Raw genomic sequence first — 23742 nt, forward strand, 5'->3', positions numbered from 1 at the left:
GGGACTTGGTTCTATGTATCGGTTATTGATTGGATTTTCAGATGTGGGTGTTGCACTCAAAAACGGAGGCTGTACAGTAGTCATTGTACCATGTAAACATTGTGTAGTCACTCAACTTAATGAAGTTTAGTGACTCTCTACTCCATAATTTTCACTCCAAGCTAAACTGAAAAGTTGCCAGCCTTGCATGTATATGCATTGTCCTTATGCGATATTATAATTTTCTGTTAAAAGAAATCTGTGTAGGTATCATTTATTAAAAGATAGATAACAAATGTGCATCCATGGCCTATAACTTCCTACTCCATGAGTTCAATCTAAGGACAATGCTGAAAAAAATGGCAGATCTTATAATCCAACCATGAACATTTATCACCATAGATAAAGCAGAAGAAATCATAAAACACACTGTATTTAAGAGGAATAGCCTGCTGTCAGTGTGTAGCCTTTAGCGTGCACTGAGAGAGTGACGGCCCAGGGTGAGGCAGAGCTATTTTATTAAGGTTAAAAGCAGATCATGCTATCCGTCATGGTGGAAAATGCAGTTTGGCTCAGACGGAGCCCTGGTGTTATGTTAGTACGGCTACAGCTGGGCACAGTCAGTTTAAACAGCTGTCCCGGAACTTCTGCCAAACAGGCAGACAGCAATGCTAACATTCACTGTAAAAAAAAAAAGTGAGAATTTATCATGCTTAATCCACTTATTTGTGTGGGCCAGCATGCAGTATTAACTTAAATAACCCCATGGATATATTGTGACAAACAAGTGCTAGGCTAGTACATTCATCTTGCATATCAGGAATTTCTGATAGATTATACTTGACGTAGCCTACTTTGTCTCTTTAAGTAGCCTATAAATATGTGTCCTCCCTCTCTCTCTCTCTCAATATTGTTTATAGATAACAATAATTATTGTCTATTTAACAGACTAACTCAACACCAAACAAACATCATTATTTAGTTTATTTATTAATTATGGGATTGTCTCTTTCTATGTGGTTGTTTTGAAGCGAGGTGTCACATTTAGCTGTAACACATTTAGGTGTCACATTATAACTTTTTTTAATTATAGCAAAGAAAGCTCCCAAAAATGTATATAGGAACATGTTATAATATTATTCACTACATTTATTTTTAATGGGGAAAAAAAAATGCGTTTTTATTAAGAATATCTCTCTACTCATGGGAAGTGTAGTTCATTTCTAAACTAATTGACGTTCTTTCCAAAGGAACAAGTTCGTGTTTAAAAACTACATGTCCCATGATGCCTTTCGAGCTGCGTTTCAGAAACGGAAGCTACTTGGGAGAAAATAAAATACGCATGGCAAACTTGGGGAAAATGTCACAGCACGGTACTAAGAAAAGAAAACTAGACCGGAGTACAGAGGATTACATGTACTTTGACAGCTACTCCGATGTCACCATTCACGAAGAGATGATTGCAGACACTGTGCGCACGAACACGTACAGAATGGGCATTTTTAAAAACAGTAAGTCAATAGAGGGGAAAGTGGTGCTTGATGTGGGAGCCGGAACCGGCGTCTTGAGCTTATTCTGTGCGCAAGCGGGTGCCAGGAAGGTTTATGCAGTCGAAGCGAGCTCGATTGCCGATCAGGCTGTGAGAATAGTCAAACTGAATCAGATGGAGGACAGAATAGAAATCATTAAAGCTACACTAGAGACGATCGAACTAACCGAACAGGTGGATGTGATTGTCAGCGAGTGGATGGGCTACGCGCTCCTCCACGAATCCATGCTGAACTCTGTGATTTTTGCCCGGGATAAGTGGCTCAAACCCGGTGGCCTCATATTACCGTCCCGGGCGGATCTTTACATCGCTCCCATAAACGATCTGGTGGTGGAGGGCAGATTGAATTTTTGGAGCACCGTTAAAGGACAGTACGGCGTGGACATGTCCTGCATGAACGACTTTGCCAGGAAGTGCATCATGAACAAAGACATCACTGTGAATCCGGTGACGGTGGAGGATGTGCTCTCCCACCCGTGTAAGTTTGCCGAGTTGGATTTGAACACAGTCACACTCGAGCAGCTCAGAGATGTGAGGGGAGTGTTTCAATGCCAGTGTTTCGGCTCGTCCTCCATCCACGCCTTGTGCGTGTGGTTCACCGTGACTTTCCCCGCTGAGGAGAAGGCCCTGGTGCTCTCCACATCTCCATTCAAACCAGAGACGCACTGGAAGCAGGCTGTGCTGTATCTGGATGATGCTGTGGATGTGATGCAGGACACTAAAGTTGAGGGGGAGATCAGTTTGTATCCCTCCGAGGAGAATTCAAGACACATATGCATCCATGTGGACTATGTGATTGGTGAACAGAAAAAACACTCCAAAACCTTTACTATCCCTGATCAGTATTTAGAAGTTAAATAGAAGTTCGGCCATTATATAGCCTATTTGTAGTTATTTACCTAGTCAAAAAATTAAGGAATGCTAATGGTTTTTATGGTAATTTTGAATTAATGTGTTTTTAATCAAATAAACAATAAAAAGAGTCATAAGGAATCCTTCTGGATGCACTGGAATTCCTATTTTCACCTCTAGAATTGAAGTTTATCCAGTAGGATATTATGTGTTGGCAGTTTCTCAATAAAATAATTTGTGATTAGCTTCAAGTTATGGTAATAAATAATGATAAATTCCATTAGCATTCCTTTTGGTTGTTTTTGGTTTGTTTGTTTTTGTTTCCCCCCCACTTGGTTTCACACATGACCTACTTTTCATTATGAATTATTCCTTGAAATTGTATGTTAAGTGTCCTGGGGGAAAATCCGGTTTAAACTCCTGTCTATGGACAGCAAATGTGCAAAATTATACAAAATAAACAATGCTTGCCTGAGCTCTGTAATGTTGCTTATTGTGTAAAAAAGAAAAATGGAACAATCATTCCACTTTTGTTTGGCCTGCATGTAGTGGAGGACATCAGGAACAACTGGCTATAATCTTACCATTCAGTTTCAAGATAAAGTTTAGGAAAATATTTGCAAGTCATTGAGGTTAGATCATTGGTTTTGGATTTGCTGGTGACCCTTTTTGCATTTTTGTGCAAAAAGATTTTTTATTGGTAAATTAAATGCCATAACATAAGCTGAATAGGAGAATTGACACTTGGAAATGTATAAACGACAAGGGAAAAGTGATTTATCAGCCACTGTGACAGATATTATATTAGTTTAAAATGTAACTGACAGAACAGCTGTTTCAAAAAAAAAAAAAAAAAAGAACCTTCTGTTCGGCCTAAAACACTGTGTTTTGTGGTCATCCAGTTTGAAATGTAGACTTCAAAAACAGATGATTTAAAAATGTCAGATTTTCCATCTCAGCATTCTCTCCGTAATTACAATTCTTTACAGCCTTTAGCCACTGCCTACAATGCGCTGGATCCTTCCCTGGAAATAACTCACCCCCGCTAAATGTTTACTCTTTGAATTCTTGAACACGGGAACAATATCGACACCATTATGTCTAAAAGTTTGCTAAGAAGTATTTTCTGTTAAAGCAAGGTGGTGTTTGACTCTGATAAGTGTATCCATAGCAGACTGGTGGGAGAGGCCTCGTACGCCAACATGCTTGGTGCATTATGGGTGTTGAAGTTTTCCTACCTTGGCAAAAGGAAAGAAAACGGCATTTATTTACTCTGCTTTCTCTAGTCAGCACCGATTTCAACGTACTTCTTCACCTTTTTACTGTATAGGCAGTGAAGTTTTATTGAAAGCCCCTTTTGCCAGCAAAGAACCCATTTTTTTGTTCTATTATCAGGTGACCTCTCAAGTTTAATTGGATGCACATCCTTTGACATTAACAACATGATATTGTATGCATTTTATTCTACATTCTAAAGGGTGATGAACCTATATGTACAGTGATCTGTATGTTTAACAATGCATTATATGATTATCTGAATTTAATACTTGCATTTAGCAAAATAATCCCTTTTGGAACAGGCCTTAGCCAATTGATATTAAAGTTACCCAATAAACACATTTCATGACCAATGGGTACTAAATTTGGCATAACTTATATTTACAGTGGCCTTGGCACAAAGAATACTATTGACAAACATTGGCTGTGTCTGAAATCGCATACTCTCTTGGGGTACTTAATTTGAATGCGATTTCGGATCCAGCCCAAGGTATTTAGTGAAATGTGTACAGGCCATTCAAAGTGATGATCTGAGGGACATTTGTGGCTGTGGAATCCATTCAGAACTAATTTCTCATTTGTTGTATGTATTAGCTTAAGCTCAATGACCTGCTATGACGCAATGATCATCAGTTTTTAGCTGTGATTCGGATTACCGTTGAATGCATGGATGCAAGTTACTAATCCTCAAATTTGCAGAGAGTGATTTGTTGCAAAGTAAATTCATTTTCTTTGTATTTATGTGATGTTATGTTACGATTAATTGGAACAATCTGTCATTAACATGTTTTCAGAGCCACGCTTGATCTGATGTATTCCATTTAATACCAATAGATCAAAATATCTTGCCATATTTAAGAATTAAATGCATCTAATTGAATCCTGCTATTAATAGCTGTTTAGTAGGAGCAAATTAAATCAAAGCTGTCTCTGTCTCCTAGACAGCCTCAATGAGTTTCATCCACAAAGGCATTTCATTTTATCCAATACATCCCCCTGGTATGCTAATGATGTTACTGTAAATAAACCAGGGGAAATCATTTGCCGCCTGCCAGTTACAGTAACCAATATTTTTGATTCGCGAGAAGACAAATTGGAAGCATGTTATTGACAAATCCTAATTTAGAAGACCAGATCCCAAGGCACTATAGGCGGATCTTCAATTTGTCATCATCATCATTAGCAGGCCAGTTTGCTTTCATTAACAATGGTGACAAGGTCTCTCATAGTGTGATATCTGCCCTCAAGGCAATAGATTTAATGAACAGCAGCTAAAAAACAAATTAGAATTTTGAGGGATTATTTTGTTGACTGTATGAGTCATGAGTATGAGTGTATGATTGTGTGTTTGATGAGATCAGTTTTGGAGGAACATCATCTGCTGCTGAATATTACCTTTCCATGTCAGTAAACTTAAGAAGAGGCTAGAGCTTAAATATAAAAATTCATGATTATGGTGCTCAGTTTTAAATGTGTTGGAAAGTGCCAGGCTTAAAACATGTGAATAAGGCTTTGTCGAATATATGGCTTTGTCTTAGAAAATCACTGTTATGTGACACATTTTCTTTGCAGTGCTAATCATTTTTAGCAGATATATATGATTACATGCCACATATATTTCCCTCCTAAAAGTTATTTTTCACCCCAAAATTTAAATTATAATTTTGCTCATCCTTGTGTTGTTACAAACCAGCATGTCTTACTTTCTTTTGTAAAAAAAAAAAAAAAGATTTACGTTTACATTTAGCTGACGCTTTTATCCAAAGCGACTTACAATTGCTAATTATGTCAGAGGTCGCACGCCTCTGGAGCAACTAGGGGTTAAGTGTCTTGCTCAGGGATACATTGGTGTCTCACAGTGGATTCGAACCCGGGTCTCTCACACCAAAGGCATGTGTCTTATCCATTGCGCCACCACCACCGAATTAGATTTAACATAGCAAATGCTTAATATAGTATTTTGATTAGCAAAGATCAAAACTTGTTTGACTTTTATTCAACTTACACTGTAAAGTCTTTTATAGGTCACAATAAATCAAAGTGTAACCATCTTATTGGATAATCAGAAGAGGAATTAGTCAAAATTTTAATATGTTATTGTTTATTTAAGGGTTGAACCATCGGTGGAAACATCTCACTTCATAGTGATCTCTCTTCATATTTTGCTCTGGACGGAACAGATGAAACTCAATACTCTCATCAGATGTGAGAGACAGTGATGAGCCACATGAGAGGCAGACATCAATTCTCAAATAACTGAAAGGTATGACAGCACTGAAGGAAACGCAGTGACTGCATCTCCTACTGGCTGATGCAGTCACGTGATTGCCTGTCCAAGTCAATTGCAGCACCAGTGAGCTATTGAACTTTATGATAGATTTTAAGATGCATGGCTGTGCGGAATATCAAATGGTAAACACACACAGCGGATGTGCACTGTCTGTGAAGGAAGAATATCAATTGATTTTTAAAGCGTGTGTTTAGGAGTCGCACACCAATTGGTGATATACATTATCTTCTTGAATAGATGGCCTTATTCTCACCAGTGTGTTCATAGGATTTTTTGTTTGTTTGCTATTCACTTCCATGATGATAAGCTGAAGGCTGTTTAGTATATTTTTTACATGAATTACTCTATTCAGTATTGCAGTCACCTTCAATTTTCTTGTATGTAGACAAGCAGCATTTAGGTTTTCATAACAGCGACTTGACCTTCCTGTCTGAGCTAATGACTGGCCACTTTTAGGTTAAATGGTCCATGGCAGAAAGTGTATCTTCTTTCTCCATCACTAATCTAGATGTGCAGGTTTGAGTCAGAGACAAATCTGCTAATTTCATGCATGCAATGAAACATTTTAATCAAGAAATTCATTTTTTTTGGCATTCATTTAGTTTGAGGACAACTATTTTAAAGGACATACAACCTTCCATTTCTGAATATGCAGTTATGATATGCAAAAAAAGTCTCTAGACATGACTTTTGACATTAGCAATGGTCTAAAAGCCTGAAGAATGCATTTAAGCTTCTAGTGTGTGTGTTTGTTATATATAGATATGATTTAGTATAGTATCACAATAGTGATAATAGTTGTATCACTATTGTTATGATTTACGTTTAATATGTGTAATGATCCATCTTTTTCAAGTTGCACCTACGACCATCAGCCACATCACATGTTGAATATAATCCCACCTTCCCAAGGCATCTCAACTGTCACATTCATTCACCTCAAAGAAATAAGGCTTCACCAAAACCAAACAGCCAAAACCTAAAAAGTGTTTCCCCGCCGTCGAATTTGTTTGCTGAGTTGTTTGACTCGCTGAAGTGCCATTTGTGCCTTCGATTAGACCACCATTCTCCCGGAGCCGAGGACAGGAGTGGTCGCTTTTGAGTTCAGCTCCGCGTCTCCAAGATGTCCCGATTGAAAGCCGTCAAATATCGGTGTGCAACATGAGATCTCATCGGACTGTTCGGATTGACGCTTTGGATTGAAGCTTTTGAGTGAAGGTGAGGCCAATGAAGACTTTTTATCTCAATGCATGCATGAGTAATGGGTGCTTCTCGCCCAAACTTTTGATGTGCGTAAGGTGTTTTATGGGAATGCCATGGCTTGTCGGCGTTCTCAAAGCATCATTGAAATGCAACTTAGGCTACTTAACACGCTAATGCAATACGAGTCTTATTGTTTACTGATTTTTCCCCCCTAAATGGATGGTTTTATTCTCCTTCGCCTGCAGTGCGTAAAATCTACCATGCGCTTTTGCGCACTTCTGTCTCTTTTTATTTATGGCTTTGACAGCGGAGTTTGCTGGTGTAAATATCTATCTATTTATTTATTTTGTAAGTTGCTAGATTGCTGTTACCTTACTTAAGATATTACTCATAGGTTGAAAAGAAAAGCACAATCAATTTCTGTGTAGGATGTCTCGCACTGCCACTGGCAATGATCTAGTTTGGCTCTCCATAAAAAGCTTTCTGACAGCAACTACATAAATGAGCAGAGCTTGAACTCATTGCCTCTTTATGAGATGAATGATTATCATTAGCTGTTCCTTTTTATATGTGTAGTCCTCACTGCTCAGTGACGGTCCAGTTGACTTGCAACAGTAGCTTCTGGAGTATTTTCCACACTTTATGAGATGGTCTTTTCATAAATATAATGCAGTACAAGTTGTAAATGTCATTAGTTAATTGCATATTGATAGGGTGCTTGAACTTAGATACTAGCGGAAATTCAGTTGTTGCTTTGAAAAAAAGAAAGAAAAAAGAGCACTTTGGGTTTTTACAACAGTTTGGAGACTGGAACATACGCCTGAAAAGATTCAGTGTTTTGCAATGCATCACTTTAGCTTCTCCAAATAGTAATAACTTTAGCTTTTACTGTTTCTAATAATTAATTAACTAATTTTATTTCTTTTTGGACTTTATTTCTACTTTGTAGACGTTACAGCTAAAATCTACAACATTTCCAAGTCGTTCTCTACTCAGTATTGCCATCGTTCTCCACTCAGTATTACAATACAAGTGATTTTAAGTCGCATTTATTTCTGGTCTGTGTGAGTTAAAGTAAATTATTCCATTTCATCCTTGAAGGTTTTATATATATCTTTTTTTTTTCTTTTTTACTTTGAACTTTTCTCTGGAAAGTGAATATAATAATTTGAGTAAATTATGATTATATTATATTTTATATTATTTGTAATATAGGCTATTCATCATTTTAGTTAGTTCGTTTAATTTAACATTCAATCAATAGTTGGCTTTTAACAAAATATATGTGAAATTATACAGTAGTTTTTTTAATAGAAAAAGCTGCTACATTTTAGGTATGAGTATTATTTTCTTTGTTGAATAGATAATGAATTGAAATTACCAAAGATGGAAGCTCTGGCATAATGTCTTAAGTATATGCTACCTTTAGGACCCAGTGGATGGCATATCCTACTTAGTATTTACAGTGAAGAGATCCCCACATCAGACAAATATATATAACTATCTGTAAGACCATCTCCCTCACCATTTTTTCGAATAAAAAACGGGGACTGTTTTCTGTCCCGTTTGTGTCTTTGCTGAAGTCCCATCTGAGTTTTAAACTGCTGGGGGAGAGAGAGAGTGAGAGGCTGAGCAGAAAACAGTGAGGGCTGAGTGGATGTGTAAAAGCAGAGAGTGTGTGTGGAGTGTCCAAGTGCGTAATCTTCCCCAGCCACCATTTCCCGCCGAACACTCGCGGAATATGAGCGTAAGGGAATGCGCGTGAGGAAGGATCTTCTCGGTGCGCGGGTCTAATTGGTGCGATTCGTGTCTCGCTCACGACCAAAACGTCGAGGAGATAGTGAAAATAACAGTTTTTCGTTATCCCCTCAAACAAGAAGGGGATCTCTTTTTTTGGGACATAGGTCGGTTGAAAAAAAGCCGTCAGGAGGAACGGACACTTGGCTATTCAAAGTTTAGTGAGGACGGTTATTGGCTCTGATGTGATTGTCATGATGCTCACACAAGAAAACACGATGAAGGAGGAGACAATGTGGGATTTATGAGTTTATACTGTTTGGGACACACGCAGAGGTTGAATTTATGGTCATTTTGTTGGCACTGAGAACATTTCCTTTGAAGTTTACCTCAGAAATGAATGCTTCAGTTCAGTAACGTCTCGAACTAGAAAGATGTGGCACGCGTCTTAAGGGAAGATTGACGTGCCGCCTGACATCTTCAGTCGCTGTTTAGTCAGCCCGTTTAGATAGGGTGGAGGTGGGGGGAGATTCCTTTTTCCCCGAACTCATCACATCAAGATTAACAAGCCGTCTTTAAGAGGATCCTCTATGGTCATTCATGAACTTGTTGAACACCCAGTCCTCCGCGGGACCCTTCATATCGAGAGTGAATCTCAATGACGTGAGTAACAGTTATTTCCCTTCCTTGTTAAGTTTAGGTTGGCTTGTGAGAATATTTGTACGTTACCATACGTTAGTTAATAGTTTACTTATGGGATCTAGTGATGTTGTTTCGCTGCAGCTTTAACTTTTCACAGCTTTCATTCAGAATAGTTGTGTTTTATTGCCTATTACTTTAACCGGATACTGGCTTGCAAGCTCTACTGTAACCTTGAAAACGTTTATTTATGACACAGCCCACACGGAGAAAATGTATGCGAACTGAATATGATTTTATCACCTTTGAGAGTGGACTTTCCTTTGCGAAAATGCGAATGGAAGCGCCCCCTTGCGGTCGACATGCTTTTATTGTCCATGTCTAGTTTGCTTTCACGCACGGTTAACTCTTACCTGCTATGCCCTAATTTGTGTTAATTCGTCAAAGTAAGCAACTTTGTTGTATAGAAAACTTTATAAAACTCTATAGGACCTCATTTACACAGTACTGTTTCGATAGTGGTTAGCAAATGCTGCTGGAGTGCGATTAGTATGTCAATTTCTAGTTTATTTTACATATACTGTAAATTTACTTTAAACATCAAACTGTATTAATAATTATAAACTTTAGTTTTTATTGGCGTTTCCTTGTTCACCCGTAACCGATTTAGGTTGTTTGTTATGGATTTTATGTTAGTTTCTGTGTAGCTATCAGATTAAATCTGAACTAGTTGAAATGGAATGCTTAACAGAACTGGACTGATGTGACATGCATTCCTATTTAAACATAATTATTGTAAATGTGTTATGCTGCATGCATATACATTCATATACATTTAAAATGTTGTTGCTATAGATAGATGGATTTAGATAGATGGATGACTAGATAGATTCTGACATAATTTTTTTATTTATTTTTAATAATTAGTGCATGTTATCTTTACAATCTACTTTTATTCAGTCTTAATTAAGCAAAAAGGCATAGGGTAGAGGTTGCGTTAGAGTCATGCTTTGTTGCAAACTATTTGTATGGTGAATGGGGGAATTGTAAGCATCAATCATCATCATCATCAGGCGTCTATGGTATCTCAGATTTAGCAGAATCACTCATGTAAGTATACGGAATGAGGAAATAATAGCATGCACTTGAGCATTGAGCTTTACTTCAGTGCAAAATTATTCTCAACATCCCAAGTAATGATTTCAAGCTTCGTTCTCCAGTGGGATATTTTGAGCAGTCTGACATATCGCGACGAAAACTGAATGCCACAGCAGCCTTTTAGGAAAAGTATATTTAATAATGCATAACATGTTCCGATGTCGCAGCAAAGTGTGTGCTTGGCGGTGGAGGCTGATGTCTTGAGCGGAGGGGGGAATTGTAGGGGAGAAGGTCTGTGACAACACAAGCCTTATAGGGGCTTTTGTGTGCGGAGCTTGAGAAACAAACCCCTGAAGCTAAGCTGCACAACACAAATGGCATTGCTAGAGTCGAGAGTCGCCCTGTCAAGCGTCCTGCGCCTTCACACATGAACAGAAAGTGACAGAACATGCCGAGGAGAGCGAAAGAAAGAGAGAATGAAGAGCAAGAGTGGGAGAAGTCAAGCCAGGCTTAGCAGCTGTGCTCAGGGAGATCCCTTTCTTCCTAGGCCAGGGACCTGTCTATTGCAGAAAATCAGATTGCATTATGGGATAGGACGTCTGCCAGGTCCAATAGCTCTCATGAAGTGTAGACAAACCTGTGCTTTGATTTTGCCTTCTACTGACAGGCTGAGTCACATGCAGCCATCATCATGCCTTCTGCTTGCAATTGCCACACATTACGATGAAAGAAATATCTCTGATACCTGAATATTAGAAGAGGTGACATGGCTGATGGTTGTGCTGTGGTTAAGTCTGGATTAGAGTAGAGATCATCAGACTCTGTGGGTGTATGTGTTGGGCTGTCATGTTTAGGGAAAACATACTCACTCCCTGCTGCACTGAATGTTTATTTATGAGACCTGTCATATTGGCAGGCTGTTTATGGTAGAATCACTGATCCCGTGCAGGCGGGCGCAGAAATCCCAAGAGTGCAGATCTCATCGAGCGCTGAACCTTCCTCTCTATCACAGGCCGAGACATAAATGGCAGAAAGAGAAATGTGGCGACAAGAGAAACGGATTTTGGGATACAAGATGGAGGCTGGTTTATAGAATTTGATATTTAATGAAATTAAAAGCAGACATGTATCTGTTCTGGCAAGTATAGTTTAGCAGGCCATTGTTTATGAGCACCTCTGAGGCTTAGACATGCAGGCATGCCTCAATGGCCCAGGGGACAAGATCGAAGTGGACACCAAGAAAAGGAGGGGTGTGTTCATTGAGCCTCTAGTTCTAGTCCTGTCATATGGTCATATGAAATCAGTGAATGATTTATCAGTTAAATCTAATATTAACATGTAGCTTACTGGTGAAACTCTCATTCTTAAATACATATTCAGTTGAGTAAAGGGATGCATGTTTGTCATTTGGCTCTTGGTTTGTTGACTGCTGCTACACCTGTGGGGGGGGAAAGCAAATTAATTTCTATATGTGATATGAAGAGAAATTTGATTTTGCTATATTAAGTCTTGTTGAAAGTTTGGCAAAAGTTTTTTAAAGTTAATAAAAAAAAAAATGTTTTATCAACCTGAGTAAAGAAAGAAAAAAGAAAAAGCGTTAATATAAGCAATTTAGTGACAAAATGATAAAAGTCTCTGCATATTTTTAAATAAGTAAACAGTAAAAATTAAATAAAAGATGTGCCTGAAAAAATGTCAGAAAATGACCATGGAATGCTGCATGCACTTAGACTATTTCAAGGTTTGCTAAATAATATGTAATTATTTGATCAACATTAGTGTCACATTCTTTCTGTTGGAACTGCTAAAATCACCAGTAATCATTTAATATTTCGTGCAAATTTTTTTTTTCCAAATTATAAAAGCACTCTTACATTGTTGCTGAATTGCTTGTTTTCACAGCAGTATGTATTTTTTAGCTTCCTTCATTCATTTCACTGGCAAAAAAAATTAAAATCATCCCCCTGCCCCAATCCCCATATAAATGAACATGTAAATATGGTCACCAGGATTTGTTCCCCCTCCCATGCTAAACCAGCAGATGATGCATATGAATATGACTGCCCTGTAATGGTGGGATTAAACAATGAGATTGTTTGTGAATCTCCTCATCAGGGTCCCGTGTTAAATACGATTGATGCTAGATGAGATGACCTGCCTCAAATCACCCCGCTCTGTGTCATAATGCATCCTCCACTCTGCGCCAGCGACATCACTGGAGGCAGCGCAGAATAATTAAGAGGACTCGTATATGGATCATGGAAAGTGATAACAAGCGGGCTTGTGTGATCTTTAATGTGCCCTAGACACTTATCCTCCCTGTATCTCTTATGGCTCATTACACTGTCCTCTTTTCCTCCCTCGTCTTTCTCCCTCAGTGCCTCGTTCCTGTACGTTTGGATTTTGTGCCTATAGAGAGCTACATGCCACAAGTTTGCCTTATTTTTTTTCTTCGTTTTTTGGTCCCCTGTTCTCAACATTACAGCCATTGAGAAGTCGCGTCCCACCTACTCTTTCTCTCTCTTTGCTGTCTCTTTCTCTCCCTCACTGTCTCCTCACTCTGTCCTTATTAAATCTGGAGGAATCTAATCACGCCCTCCATCCATAGTTCTGAATAATGGTCATTGTGATGGATGTGATGAGTTTTAATAAGGCTTGGCCATACTTTAAAATTCATAAAAAAAACGGACCTTTTCCAATTCTGTTTGTATTCATTTCGATTAATCCTTAGGTTAAATGTCTTAGTTAAGCAGGGAATTTTTTTTTTCCCATTCAGAAGATGTTCTTTCATTCAGTGTTGTTTTTCTTTTTTCCTCCCTAATGCATATTTGAAGGCATGGTTTTGGTCTGGCTTTCATAACAGCCAATATGACTAATCTGTGATTTTCAAAGTTTAAGTACATCTCTGATCCTAAAATATTTGCTGAAGTTCATTTGTGATGAACTCTTTGATCCCGATTTTTGGCACTAAACACCCTTTTATTGAGGCAGCTTTGGTCAACAGTCAGATTGAGATGTGATTTCATGCTCCATGTTTTTCTAAATGGAGATTAGTCTCTATTTCAGACACCCCACTCAACTCCCTGTTCTGTGATTTTACAGTGACAGTGATTGTGCAAATGATCCTCTCTGCACTACAATGTGCATGAGCTCTGCTCTGGTGAGAAAGAGCTCCTATCTGAGGGTGGTCCAACTGCGAGACTGCGCTGTGATCTGACTCACCGCCTCAACTCGTTTGGGGCTCACAAGGTTAATTGATCACTGTGGGACTGGTGACGGGATGAGTGTGGGGTCAGCATCTGTATTGACTGGACAGACTGATTAACAAGCACTAAAATGCTCCTGGCCCCCGCTTTTAGAACGTTTGGTAAGTCGTCGTCAATTATCCCCCTGCCAGCCTCCATCAGGGGGAACTGGCAACCTTTGCTCCCTCTTCATTTTGTAGCTGTGCTGTGCAGAAACCGTGCTTTTGCGAAACGCACATGGGCGACTATAACTGCTCCGTATTGATTGCTCTTTGCAAGGGTTACGAACTGATTGAATCTAACAAACAATAATATAATATTGGAGAAATTGTTAGACTCTGCGTGACAGGTATATTGATTGTCTAAAAAAACAGAATCTTCTGATGTGCATACAACAAAACACTGATGACTATCAGAAATTGGCTCATTTATAAAAACCTGTTTTAAGGGATTAGATGCAAATCAACAAATACTTCTTTTTTTTTTCATCATCAACCATATATTCCAATTATTATTTTTTGTTTGTTTTGTTTTTGTATATTTTGCCAAAATGTGGATGACATGGGGGTGAATAAATTATCAGGAAATTTTAATTCTGGGGTGAACTAATCCTTTAAGGTGTTTAAGTTACCTTAAACTTTGTCAGTTTATTAATCGTAATCAAGATTATACATGTAAACATATACAATGTTCTGTAGTACAATGTTGGGGAGTTACAGCGTGTTTCAGAGCAAAGCGCACTGTGTGAGCCTACCTTTGAACCTACCTAAAACATTCTTCATTAAAAATTATTCAGTTATTTGTAATATACAATGTCATAGTAAAAAAAAACAAATCAATGTACAGGGCTCCAGACTAACTTTTTTCACCTCCGTCCTGGAACCGTCCTGAAAAACGATTTGAACCGTCCTAAAGTGAATGTCAACCGTCCCCAAATAAACATGTTGTTTCTGTACTTTGTTATTATCATCTATAGTTGTTAGTTACATAATAAAAACACCATTAAAATGTTTATGATATATATTATTATATTTATTTAGCTCCATTCAAAGTAGTTATCTGTAAACAGGTAAAAAACAGATGTAATAAAAAATAACAGGAGTTAAATGCTTTTTTGTATTCATGCAGAACAAATCTTTTTTCTTTTCTTTTTTTTTTACATATACGAAAAATAAGATAAAAATACATACAGCTCAAAACGTTTTTGAGTTGGTTGGATTAAAAAATAACAAATAAATACTGGTGACTACATATCTCAAAAATATCATCATTCTTTATTCTTTCAAGCAGCAGACATATTTATTTGTATGAATTAAATATAATGAATCATTATTAAAGCTATTAACGAGCAGTGAATGCTTTTCTCTTTTTCTTTTGTTGCTTGATCAATATTAAGGACACAGACCACATTAGGTTTATTACCCACTGTCACTTTAAGACATCGGATCATGTCCAATGACATGCGGATCCAATGCACTGATGCACATCCGATACACTCACAACTGTTTAAGACATAACCAACATAGTTTACGTGAATACTCTCCAAAACGGACATTTCGACATAATGTTGTGTGTATTTGTCCATTCAGACATGAAAGAGAGCTCAGTTCAGTACTCGCGCGCTGTATAGGTGTCTATGTGCATGGCTGCACGCTTCGGGTAGGGTGTGTGCGCACAGAAAACCGTACCGAATAGAGCTCTTTTTTTGCGTCGTCACTCTTATTCAGATCTATATGTCTGCTCTACTCATTCTCCCAGACGTTTAAGTATTTTAACGTTTTATGAGACATGCAGGATTCAGCGCATGTCAACCCGTGTGCCGCTGGGTAACCTTAGATCAGCACTTTACAGTACAAATGTGCGCATCTACCACAAATGCAGGACATCAGTTCTGACTGGATCGCTTCCCAAATCGTCACTATCTAACATTTTTGTCTAGTTTTTATTCGTTGACGAAAATGTCAATAGATTTTCGTCATGGTTTTTGTCATTCAAAACTAGTTTTATTTAGTTATCGTCTCGTTTTTGTCTGTGAAAATAAGCCATTTGATAGATGTACCGCGAAACAAGTCTCTGGGTGAGTAGCCGGCCAGTGATAGTAACTATAGTAACAGCATGAGAAGACGCGCTCCGTTGTAGTCAGCGCTTGGTCGGTTCATTTTGGCATTTTCTAAGTAAGTTACCCTAATAGGCTAGTAATAAATGAACACGCATACAAAATGTCTTTCGTCCTGTAGGCGTCCTGGAGAATATTTCTGTTCGTCCTAAACACATTTTCTATCGTCCCCAGGACGATAGGACGCCGTTAGTCTCGAGCCCTGAATGTAGTTTCAATGTAGCTAGCTACATTTTGATAGTTGTGTAGCTACTTCTAACTAAGGTACCTTGACTGTATCTTGACTACTTTCATTTATCAGTAGCTATAGTATCTTGTCAAACTACAGTTTCAGAGTAGCTTTCCCAACACTGCTGTAGTATTAGTATCAAATACAGTAAAAAAAAATATTCTAAAAAATTAGAATACATTTTTTGAGATTCATATAGATATGTTTTTTTATAACCGCTCAGTTGTACAAAAATAAAGATCTCATGCAACCATAGGCATGGCTTCTTTTCTTGCTTTGTTTCTCATCCTTCTAGGATTTCTCTTGTATTTTGGTTTTATTTCAGTACATCGTTTTATTGTTCTGAACTTCTGAAGCACAACAGATAAAAGCAGAATTTTGTTGAAGTGGAGTTTTTCTGCAAGTTCCATTACTTGTTGCAGCTTTGTATTTTCAGACTTACATTTCAAAGGCCCCACACATGCCTGAGTGAATGAGTCACTGGATAATTCTGGATTTAATAGAGAACTTTGATAACATATATTCAATGAAATCATTATAGTAGAAATAGAATCATGAGTGAAGATGACGAAGATGAGGCAACGTGGGACTAACAATCCATCAATAATTTCATTGTCAGCTAAAAACCATATTCATCTTCACTAAAAGCTAAATATTGTACTTTTGTAAAGTATGGTAAAGAATGGTTAGAATGGTACAACTCACTTGCTGGTGTAAAAATCATTAGTTTAACCTAATAGGACTATTTTCATGTTTTCAACCCTGCTTCTTCAGATATGCGAGTAAACTGTCTATTTCATTTCTAAATGAAATATTTAGATGTTGAGCTTCTTTTCATAATAACAGGGAAAATGTAACATTTAATGTTGTGTAAGAGATGTGTTTCACAATATTATCTCCCTACACAACCAGTTTACAGTCCCCATTTAGGGGATCTGAAGTGACTTCAGCTCGCTGCTGAGCAGAAGATGACGTGTTTCTATAGTAACTTTTGTGAGAGTAACCTCGTGAGTCTGCCTCCTATTCAGAATTTAATCAATTCCCATACAAAAGGCATCAGAAGCAATCATCAGCTTTGCACTTATTCTCTGAATTCTGACCTGAACCTTCTACATCCTGTAATTTCGTTGAGTGTTACACATAGCTGTTGGTCTATACACAGTATCAAAAGTAAATTTTAAGTGTAGGCATGGTGGAAGTGAACGGGCCTGCATGGGATTATAGCTAAAGCCAGGAATGAATGTATGAAAGCTCTCAAGATCACGTTTTCTTTGATGGCCGTTTAGATATATGATATTTCTCTGTGACGCACACCAGACACCTGAATGGCACCACCTCAGAGGAGTCAGAGCGCTAATTTTCTCTTGCTGTCAAACTCTATCCCCTAACTGATATTCACCATCACCTCTCTAATTTTTCTGTGCAGAGTGCAGATGCCAAGCTGCAATAGAGGATGATTGACAGAAGGCAAAGCTGAGACGGCTGTCAGTCAACATCTAGCCAGAGAGTCGATTCACCAGAGGTTCAGAAGCCTTACTCTCTCCAACCCTGACTGATCATTTTGTCTTCTCTGCCTCCACTTCTCTTATCTCTGCTGGCACCCCCGACCCTGCCTGCCATCCTGCCCCTTCCCACTGGACACACCAGAGGTGGAGATTGAAGCATCAGACTTGACGACCTTACAGTGACCAAAGGGAAGCTGGCATGCTGCCGCAGTTCTTCTGGCCTACGCTCAGCAAAAGTTGGATTATTTTCTAAACCAGACCTAGAGCTTCCTCTCCACCCCCCCTTTCTCTATCTCTCTTTCTCTCATGCGTTTTTGAGAGGAGGGAGCAGACGGATACTTTACATCACAGTGAATAGTCTATTAGAGGGGCGGCCCGAATAAAGGAAGCAGCCATGCGTTTCCCGCTGCTCTTGACACTGCAGGCATTATGGCTGACTGTGTGTCAGGCCACGCAACACTATCCCACAACCTGGGGACACTATGACTTGTGCAAGTCACATGGCTACACGGATGAAGGCCCGACCTGGTATTACATGGCCTGTCAGCCCGAAGCCGCAGACATGACCAAGTACCTAAAAGTCACTCTTGACCCACCCAACATCACCTGTGGAGACCCACCAGAGACCTACTGCACCCTGGTGAGTGAATGAAATGAATCATATGATTTCACCTACAGTGTATTTACTACTTGTTGTGGCTTGATCTAATTTTATTTCACTTATTTATGTGCTTCACATTTGATATGCATGGTGCCACATGCAGACTATAATAGAAGTTAAATAGTTTTGAGGATGTGGGGTGGATCTGTGAAATCTACCACCATTAGGAACTGAGATGCTCAAAAGTACCTGACAAAGTCATTAGAACTGCTAATAAGAGGTATTGCAGCTGAAATCTCAGTTAACGCCAAATTTGTGTCAATGTAAGTGGTGTCCACTTCCTGTGCCGGACCATTGACTGTTTCAATTATCTAGTTCAGCTTTGGTGGAAGCCTTCATTAGGTCTTTGTGAACAAAATGCTGTCTGTCATTAGCATTGAAAATGAGAGCAAGAAAAGAATAAGAGATAGAAGAGAAGAGAGACAGATGAAAGAGGCACTTCAAAAATCTGGCTTTCTTTGAGGAGGTGAGCTGTATGTCTTTTAATGGGCAGGACTAAGTGTTTAATTAGAAAAATGTCATTTCTACATTTACACATGGCTGTTTGAAACTCACAGCTGGTCTGCACTATTAGAAACTAGTTAATTATTGTCAGTTTTACTTGTGCTAGTGTGTATATGTGTGTGTTTTCAAGACTCTAAAGTTTTACTACAGGTTCAGAGTGAGTCAGCGAGAGGCCGTTTACAGTATTTAAGAGGTGAAAATAACGAGTGGAGTGGGACAGTCCAATGAGAGTCCGCTGAGTGACAGAGGACCTAATATCTGGCGTGCAGGGAATGAAAAGTGAATTATTCAGTATGTTTTGTCACTAATGTGTTTTATTCATAGGATACATTATTCAGAGCCATATCTGGGAGGCACTTTTGAAAATGCTGACTCCCTCTGATAGATTCCCAAGGTTATAGCAAGGGCTGTTATCCATTTTGGAGGGTCACTGTCACAATATAGCTCCGCTCTTTGGTTTCCCAAGGGCCCAGAGTAAAAAAAAAATTGACACATAATTTCACCCTAGTACACCAGTCAGATATTATTGCAATAACAGATGACTGACAAACAACGTGCACTGTGGTCATACCTGCCTTCATTCCTGGCTTCAGTATTACTCTATACTTATAACATGTCTGTGGTGTTAATAATAGAAATATAGTTCCTTGTTGCAACATACCTGATTTAACAGTTGAGTACAGTTATAGGCAATATTTACATAAAATATTTATTGTAAAACTTATCTTATTGCTAGGCTAGGTTATCAGGCCCCCGTGTTGTCAAGCAACATAAATTGCTATTGTCCAGCCTTGAAGCCCACTCGGTTTTCTGCCAGTGCATCGAGACCGATCAATTTCTGAGCTGTTAGCCATAAATTGGCAGCAGACATTACATAGATATACTGATTATGCCAATAACAGTTTTTATGATGTCTGTAATCATTCTTTTATTTCCGGCAATTGCCATTAGTGTTCTTTATACAAGAGCTCAATCCTCCGTAATTGATTTCTACTCAGGCTGGCCATGGGCTTCTCTCTCTCTCCCTCTCTGAGGCTGTTGGGCTGATTAGACCCGTAACAGCCATCGCAGGCAGACAGCAAACCAGCTGCGGGCTGGAGAGAACCAAGCACTGGAGAGACCGATGCTTTACCCTGCAATCTGAAGTGCAGGAAGCTGGACAGATCCATTTGTGAAAAGCTTTTATACTGCCATGGGTGATGACCTTCTCTATGGCAAAAACTTGACCCTCTGTGGCCTAAACCACATTATCGCCTATCCAGCCGTTCTTTAAGCTGAAGGATGTGCTGTAGAGAGTGCTATTTGTCTCTGAATGTTTTGTGCCTTTGTTGTCCAAAGTTGGGAAAATAATGCCAAACATGCCACGTCAGTAGACATCCACTTTTTCACCCTTTGTGCACTCACTAGAGGGGTGGTAGTTGGCCCCTTTCTCTATTTACACCAGAAAACCTCGTACTGCTCACAAATCTCTGTCTCATTCTCTGTCTCAGCATCTGAAATTTTAAAGGAAATCTCTCTCGCGTTTCATTATAAATGCTTATCACCTCAAGCTCTTGGTCCCTTGAGCATATAAAAAATTGGCCCTTGTATTTAACCTCTGGAAATTCTTTCATATTACACTTCTGCTCAGGTCTCCGTGCTGGCTTCCAGTAATTGCTAGAATGAATTTAAGACAGGCCTAAAACAGTTCTTTGGTCTGTGCCATCACTACCTTTAGACTTTAATCTAACGGCTCCAACCTGGTCATTGCTATCAGCCATTTCTGTCACCTTGCTTCTCAATCTCTCCCTGTTCACACTCATTATGGTCTGATTTTTTTCCCCACACTTGCCCCTCGGTATTGGATTTGAACTCTAGCTTTCAGTTCAGCCAGTTTTAGTAAAAAAAAAAGGCTCACATTTGTAAGATTGACTTCATGCATCACTAAAAGGATTATTGAAATGAAATTGTTTTTTATACGTACAGACTACAGTTAGAAAAGATATAATTCAGATGGCTTGTTCATCAGTGATGTGGCATGACACTAATTCAGAGAGACGTCCTCACTAATGCAACAGCCGTAAAGGACCTTTCCTTTCATCATGTGATATTATACGTCCTAAAAAGAAGAAAAGAATGACAGAGAGCTGTTTCTAATAAGGAAAATCAAACAATTACACAGTTGCAGAAAGAAAACTAGATTGTGGTTTGAAAATCATAATGGCTTTTATCTGAAGATTGTCCCATTGCAGCATTACTCAAGCTTTCATTATTCTATAAAGTGACACCACTTTATTTATGTTTTGATATATAATTCTGACCTTTTCCTGCATATTTCAGCATGATATTGCAGAGCTCAAGAAGTGATGGAAGACATTTTGGTTCATCAGCCTTCTCTCAGAGCGGTGCCATTCCTCAAGTGGCTTAGCATTGACATTTCAGTGAGATTTGAGTGTGCTGTCAGCTACAATATGCCTCCTCTCATATTTAAATGTGCATCTCGATGAAAGCCGAGGGGAAAAGTCTCCTGCCAATACAGTGTTGTCTCAGACAAATGGTGACATTCGACTTTAATCAAATAGTTTATTCATGCCGAATTCATGCTGAGAGATTGCACAAAACCAGCCACAAAGCAGCTTTTCAAAAGTGCTGACTTTCATGAATGGACTGAGGCTAATATTTGCATTTTAACACTATTGAAAAACTAATTACTTTTCAATAGAGCTGTTAAACATCTGAGGAGTTGTGCTGCATGATTGATATATGTATTTGTTTTCTTTTTAGCCGAGTCGTAGAGCTGATAGAAATCAAAGGCTACGGAAGCAACAAACTGAAGCGGCTGCTCTGTATCAGAGCCTAACACTAAATATTAACAAATCAGATGGAATTATCTATCTTGGTCAGGCTTTAGTACAACCCTCTAGAACAAAAATATAAGACTTATATTACCTGACATTTCAAATTCTCAGGGAGAATTCGTTGGCCATTCATCTCTTCGAAAGTCTAGCGGAAACATATTTCATATTCTTGATTTTAGAATTTTTTTTGATTTAGGAGTTTGGAGTTGATAAATCAGGTTATTTCCAGGTGGTAAAAACATAGCCTAATCATTTGTGTATCTGATTCTGAGTATTCCATTTATTATGGCTTTTGTGATGTTAAATAAAGCATTAATGACTTTACTCCGGTAAAGGAATACGGGTTAATGCATTTACAAGACCACAAATATTGTCGGCTTATTAAGCAAAATAGGGTTTAGAGCGTACATGTAAATACGCTCACTTATTCCCTGAAAGTAATAGTGAAATAAAAAACTGACCAAGCTTTTGGCATCTGTCGCTGCATTAACGCCGCATTCTCTCAGAGACGACGAGATTAATCTAACTCAACATAAGATGATAACTGTAGCCTATATCAATCTTAATTTGCTGGCTTAATATTCCTCTTGTGGACCACATTAATAACAGCGAAAAAATTAGGAGTATCAATATTTCTTGTTAAACAAGTTATTGTATTTTAAGTCGTGTTTGAAGCTGCTTTTGATTTTCACAGTTGACTGATTTGTGCTGTGTTCAGACCTAAAGACTGTTATTAAGCACATATAATTTTTGTGATATTATTATTATTGTTAATAATAATTTGTAATTGTATTGCTATTAGTGTCATTAAATGTTTTGTTAATGTGCTATGGAACCAAAATAAAAAGCTGGCGAACAATGATGCCTTAAATCTTTAATAACAACAGTATAAGAATGATGTTTCTTTTATAACAAGCACTCTTGACAATTTGTGAATAGATCACCTTGCAATTCAAATTTGTTTTGTAGTCAGTTTTAAAAACATTTTCATTGAGGAGTCCTCAATCCTCTTACATGCGTGTCGGTGTTGCAAGTGTGGTTATGTGGTGATGTTGTTATGAAATTAGGGAAGGCAAATGAATTGTGGGTCCTAATATTAAAATAATAAAAATACTAGCCTTATAATAATAATAGTAATAATAATTAGAGATGCACCGATTACAATTTTCTGGGCCATTTCCGATTTTTCGTTAAGTTTGACCTGCTGATACCGGTTTTAGCCGATTTCGATTTCATTTTTTCTAACCACTTTACAGCACACACAAATATTTATTTTATATCTTTTCTGTAATAGAACATTTTACAATTTGCATAGTACATATTTTTTTGAACAGATAAACGCTATAAAATAGAACTATATAAATTACTTCAGGTGTGGGTAATTCACACACATCTAAAGTGCAGTGTTATGGAAGAACCATTTCCTTTTCACATTCAATATCCAATAATTTTTTTATATATGTATTTAGCAAACTAAACGTCTGTATGAAAACAGGGAATGGCAATAATATATAAATAAAAAATAAAATAAATATAGCCTTGCAGTATAAAGATATTTCTCAAAGCACACACACACAGGCCTATTGCAATCACTTGTACAAACTGAATAATAAAACAAGTTTAAATGGGTAAATTTTCTATAAATTTCTAGTCTTCGTTTTCTTTTCTGACATAGCCTACTCCAGTTCTTGTTAAAACACGCAAATTCTGTGCATTTTGGGCACTTTTTTTGTGAAACCCTATTTAGGCTATTTTGTCCATCAAAAGTGTGCTTTCCCTTTAATTGAGCGTGAGCAGTGCAGCAAATAGACTCGGCGGCGAAACACGCGCTTCACTGCTCGCGACGCTCCTGCTTGACGCTCACGCGCTGCTCCTGCTCCCGTTGAGAATGCACTCATTGATTAACATGCACGGCGGAAAAAAAATACGCGCTTGCGGTCTGAATGGACGTAATTCACGAGGTTTCCTACATGTGCGTTCCGTGTGCACGTGTGATGCTGATGTTGCGCGATGTTAATCA

At 38.3% G+C, this 23742-nt stretch overlaps 2 protein-coding genes across 13 annotated transcripts in view; both read left to right on the forward strand.

Moving 5' to 3' along the window:
- The first annotated feature begins 1275 nt into the window (after positions 1 to 1275).
- On the forward strand, positions 1276 to 2855 carry prmt6 (protein arginine methyltransferase 6). Its single transcript, XM_082183616.1, has one exon. The coding sequence runs from the start codon at positions 1322 to 1324 to the stop codon at positions 2387 to 2389; it is 1068 nt and encodes a 355-aa protein (XP_082039742.1). The 5' UTR covers positions 1276 to 1321; the 3' UTR covers positions 2390 to 2855.
- A 4021-nt stretch (positions 2856 to 6876) lies between these two features.
- ntng1a (netrin g1a) overlaps positions 6877 to 23742 on the forward strand; it is a 98650-nt gene continuing 81784 nt past the window's right edge. For 3 of the 12 annotated variants that reach the window (XR_014209991.1, XM_082184468.1, XM_082184467.1), the window contains exons 1-2: positions 8453 to 9551; positions 17642 to 18360. Coding sequence is in view for 11 of the 12 variants with exons in the window: in XM_082184468.1 (XP_082040594.1) it covers positions 18115 to 18360 (246 nt within the window). In the remaining variant the exon portion in view is untranslated. Of the gene's footprint in view, positions 7167 to 8452; positions 9552 to 17641; positions 18361 to 23742 lie in introns of those variants that run through there. The other 9 variants (XM_082184462.1, XM_082184461.1, XM_082184458.1 and 6 more) reach the window with 9 other exon arrangements.

The sequence above is a fragment of the Leuciscus leuciscus genome, assembly GCF_965113295.1.
Source record: "Leuciscus leuciscus genome assembly, chromosome: 11".
In the NCBI taxonomy this organism is placed as follows: Eukaryota; Metazoa; Chordata; class Actinopteri; order Cypriniformes; family Leuciscidae; genus Leuciscus; species Leuciscus leuciscus.

Coding starts and splice junctions, on each gene's coding strand:
- prmt6 (XM_082183616.1), top strand. CDS start 1,322: ATGGCAAACTTGGGGAAAATGTCACAGCACGGTACTAAGAAAAGAAAA.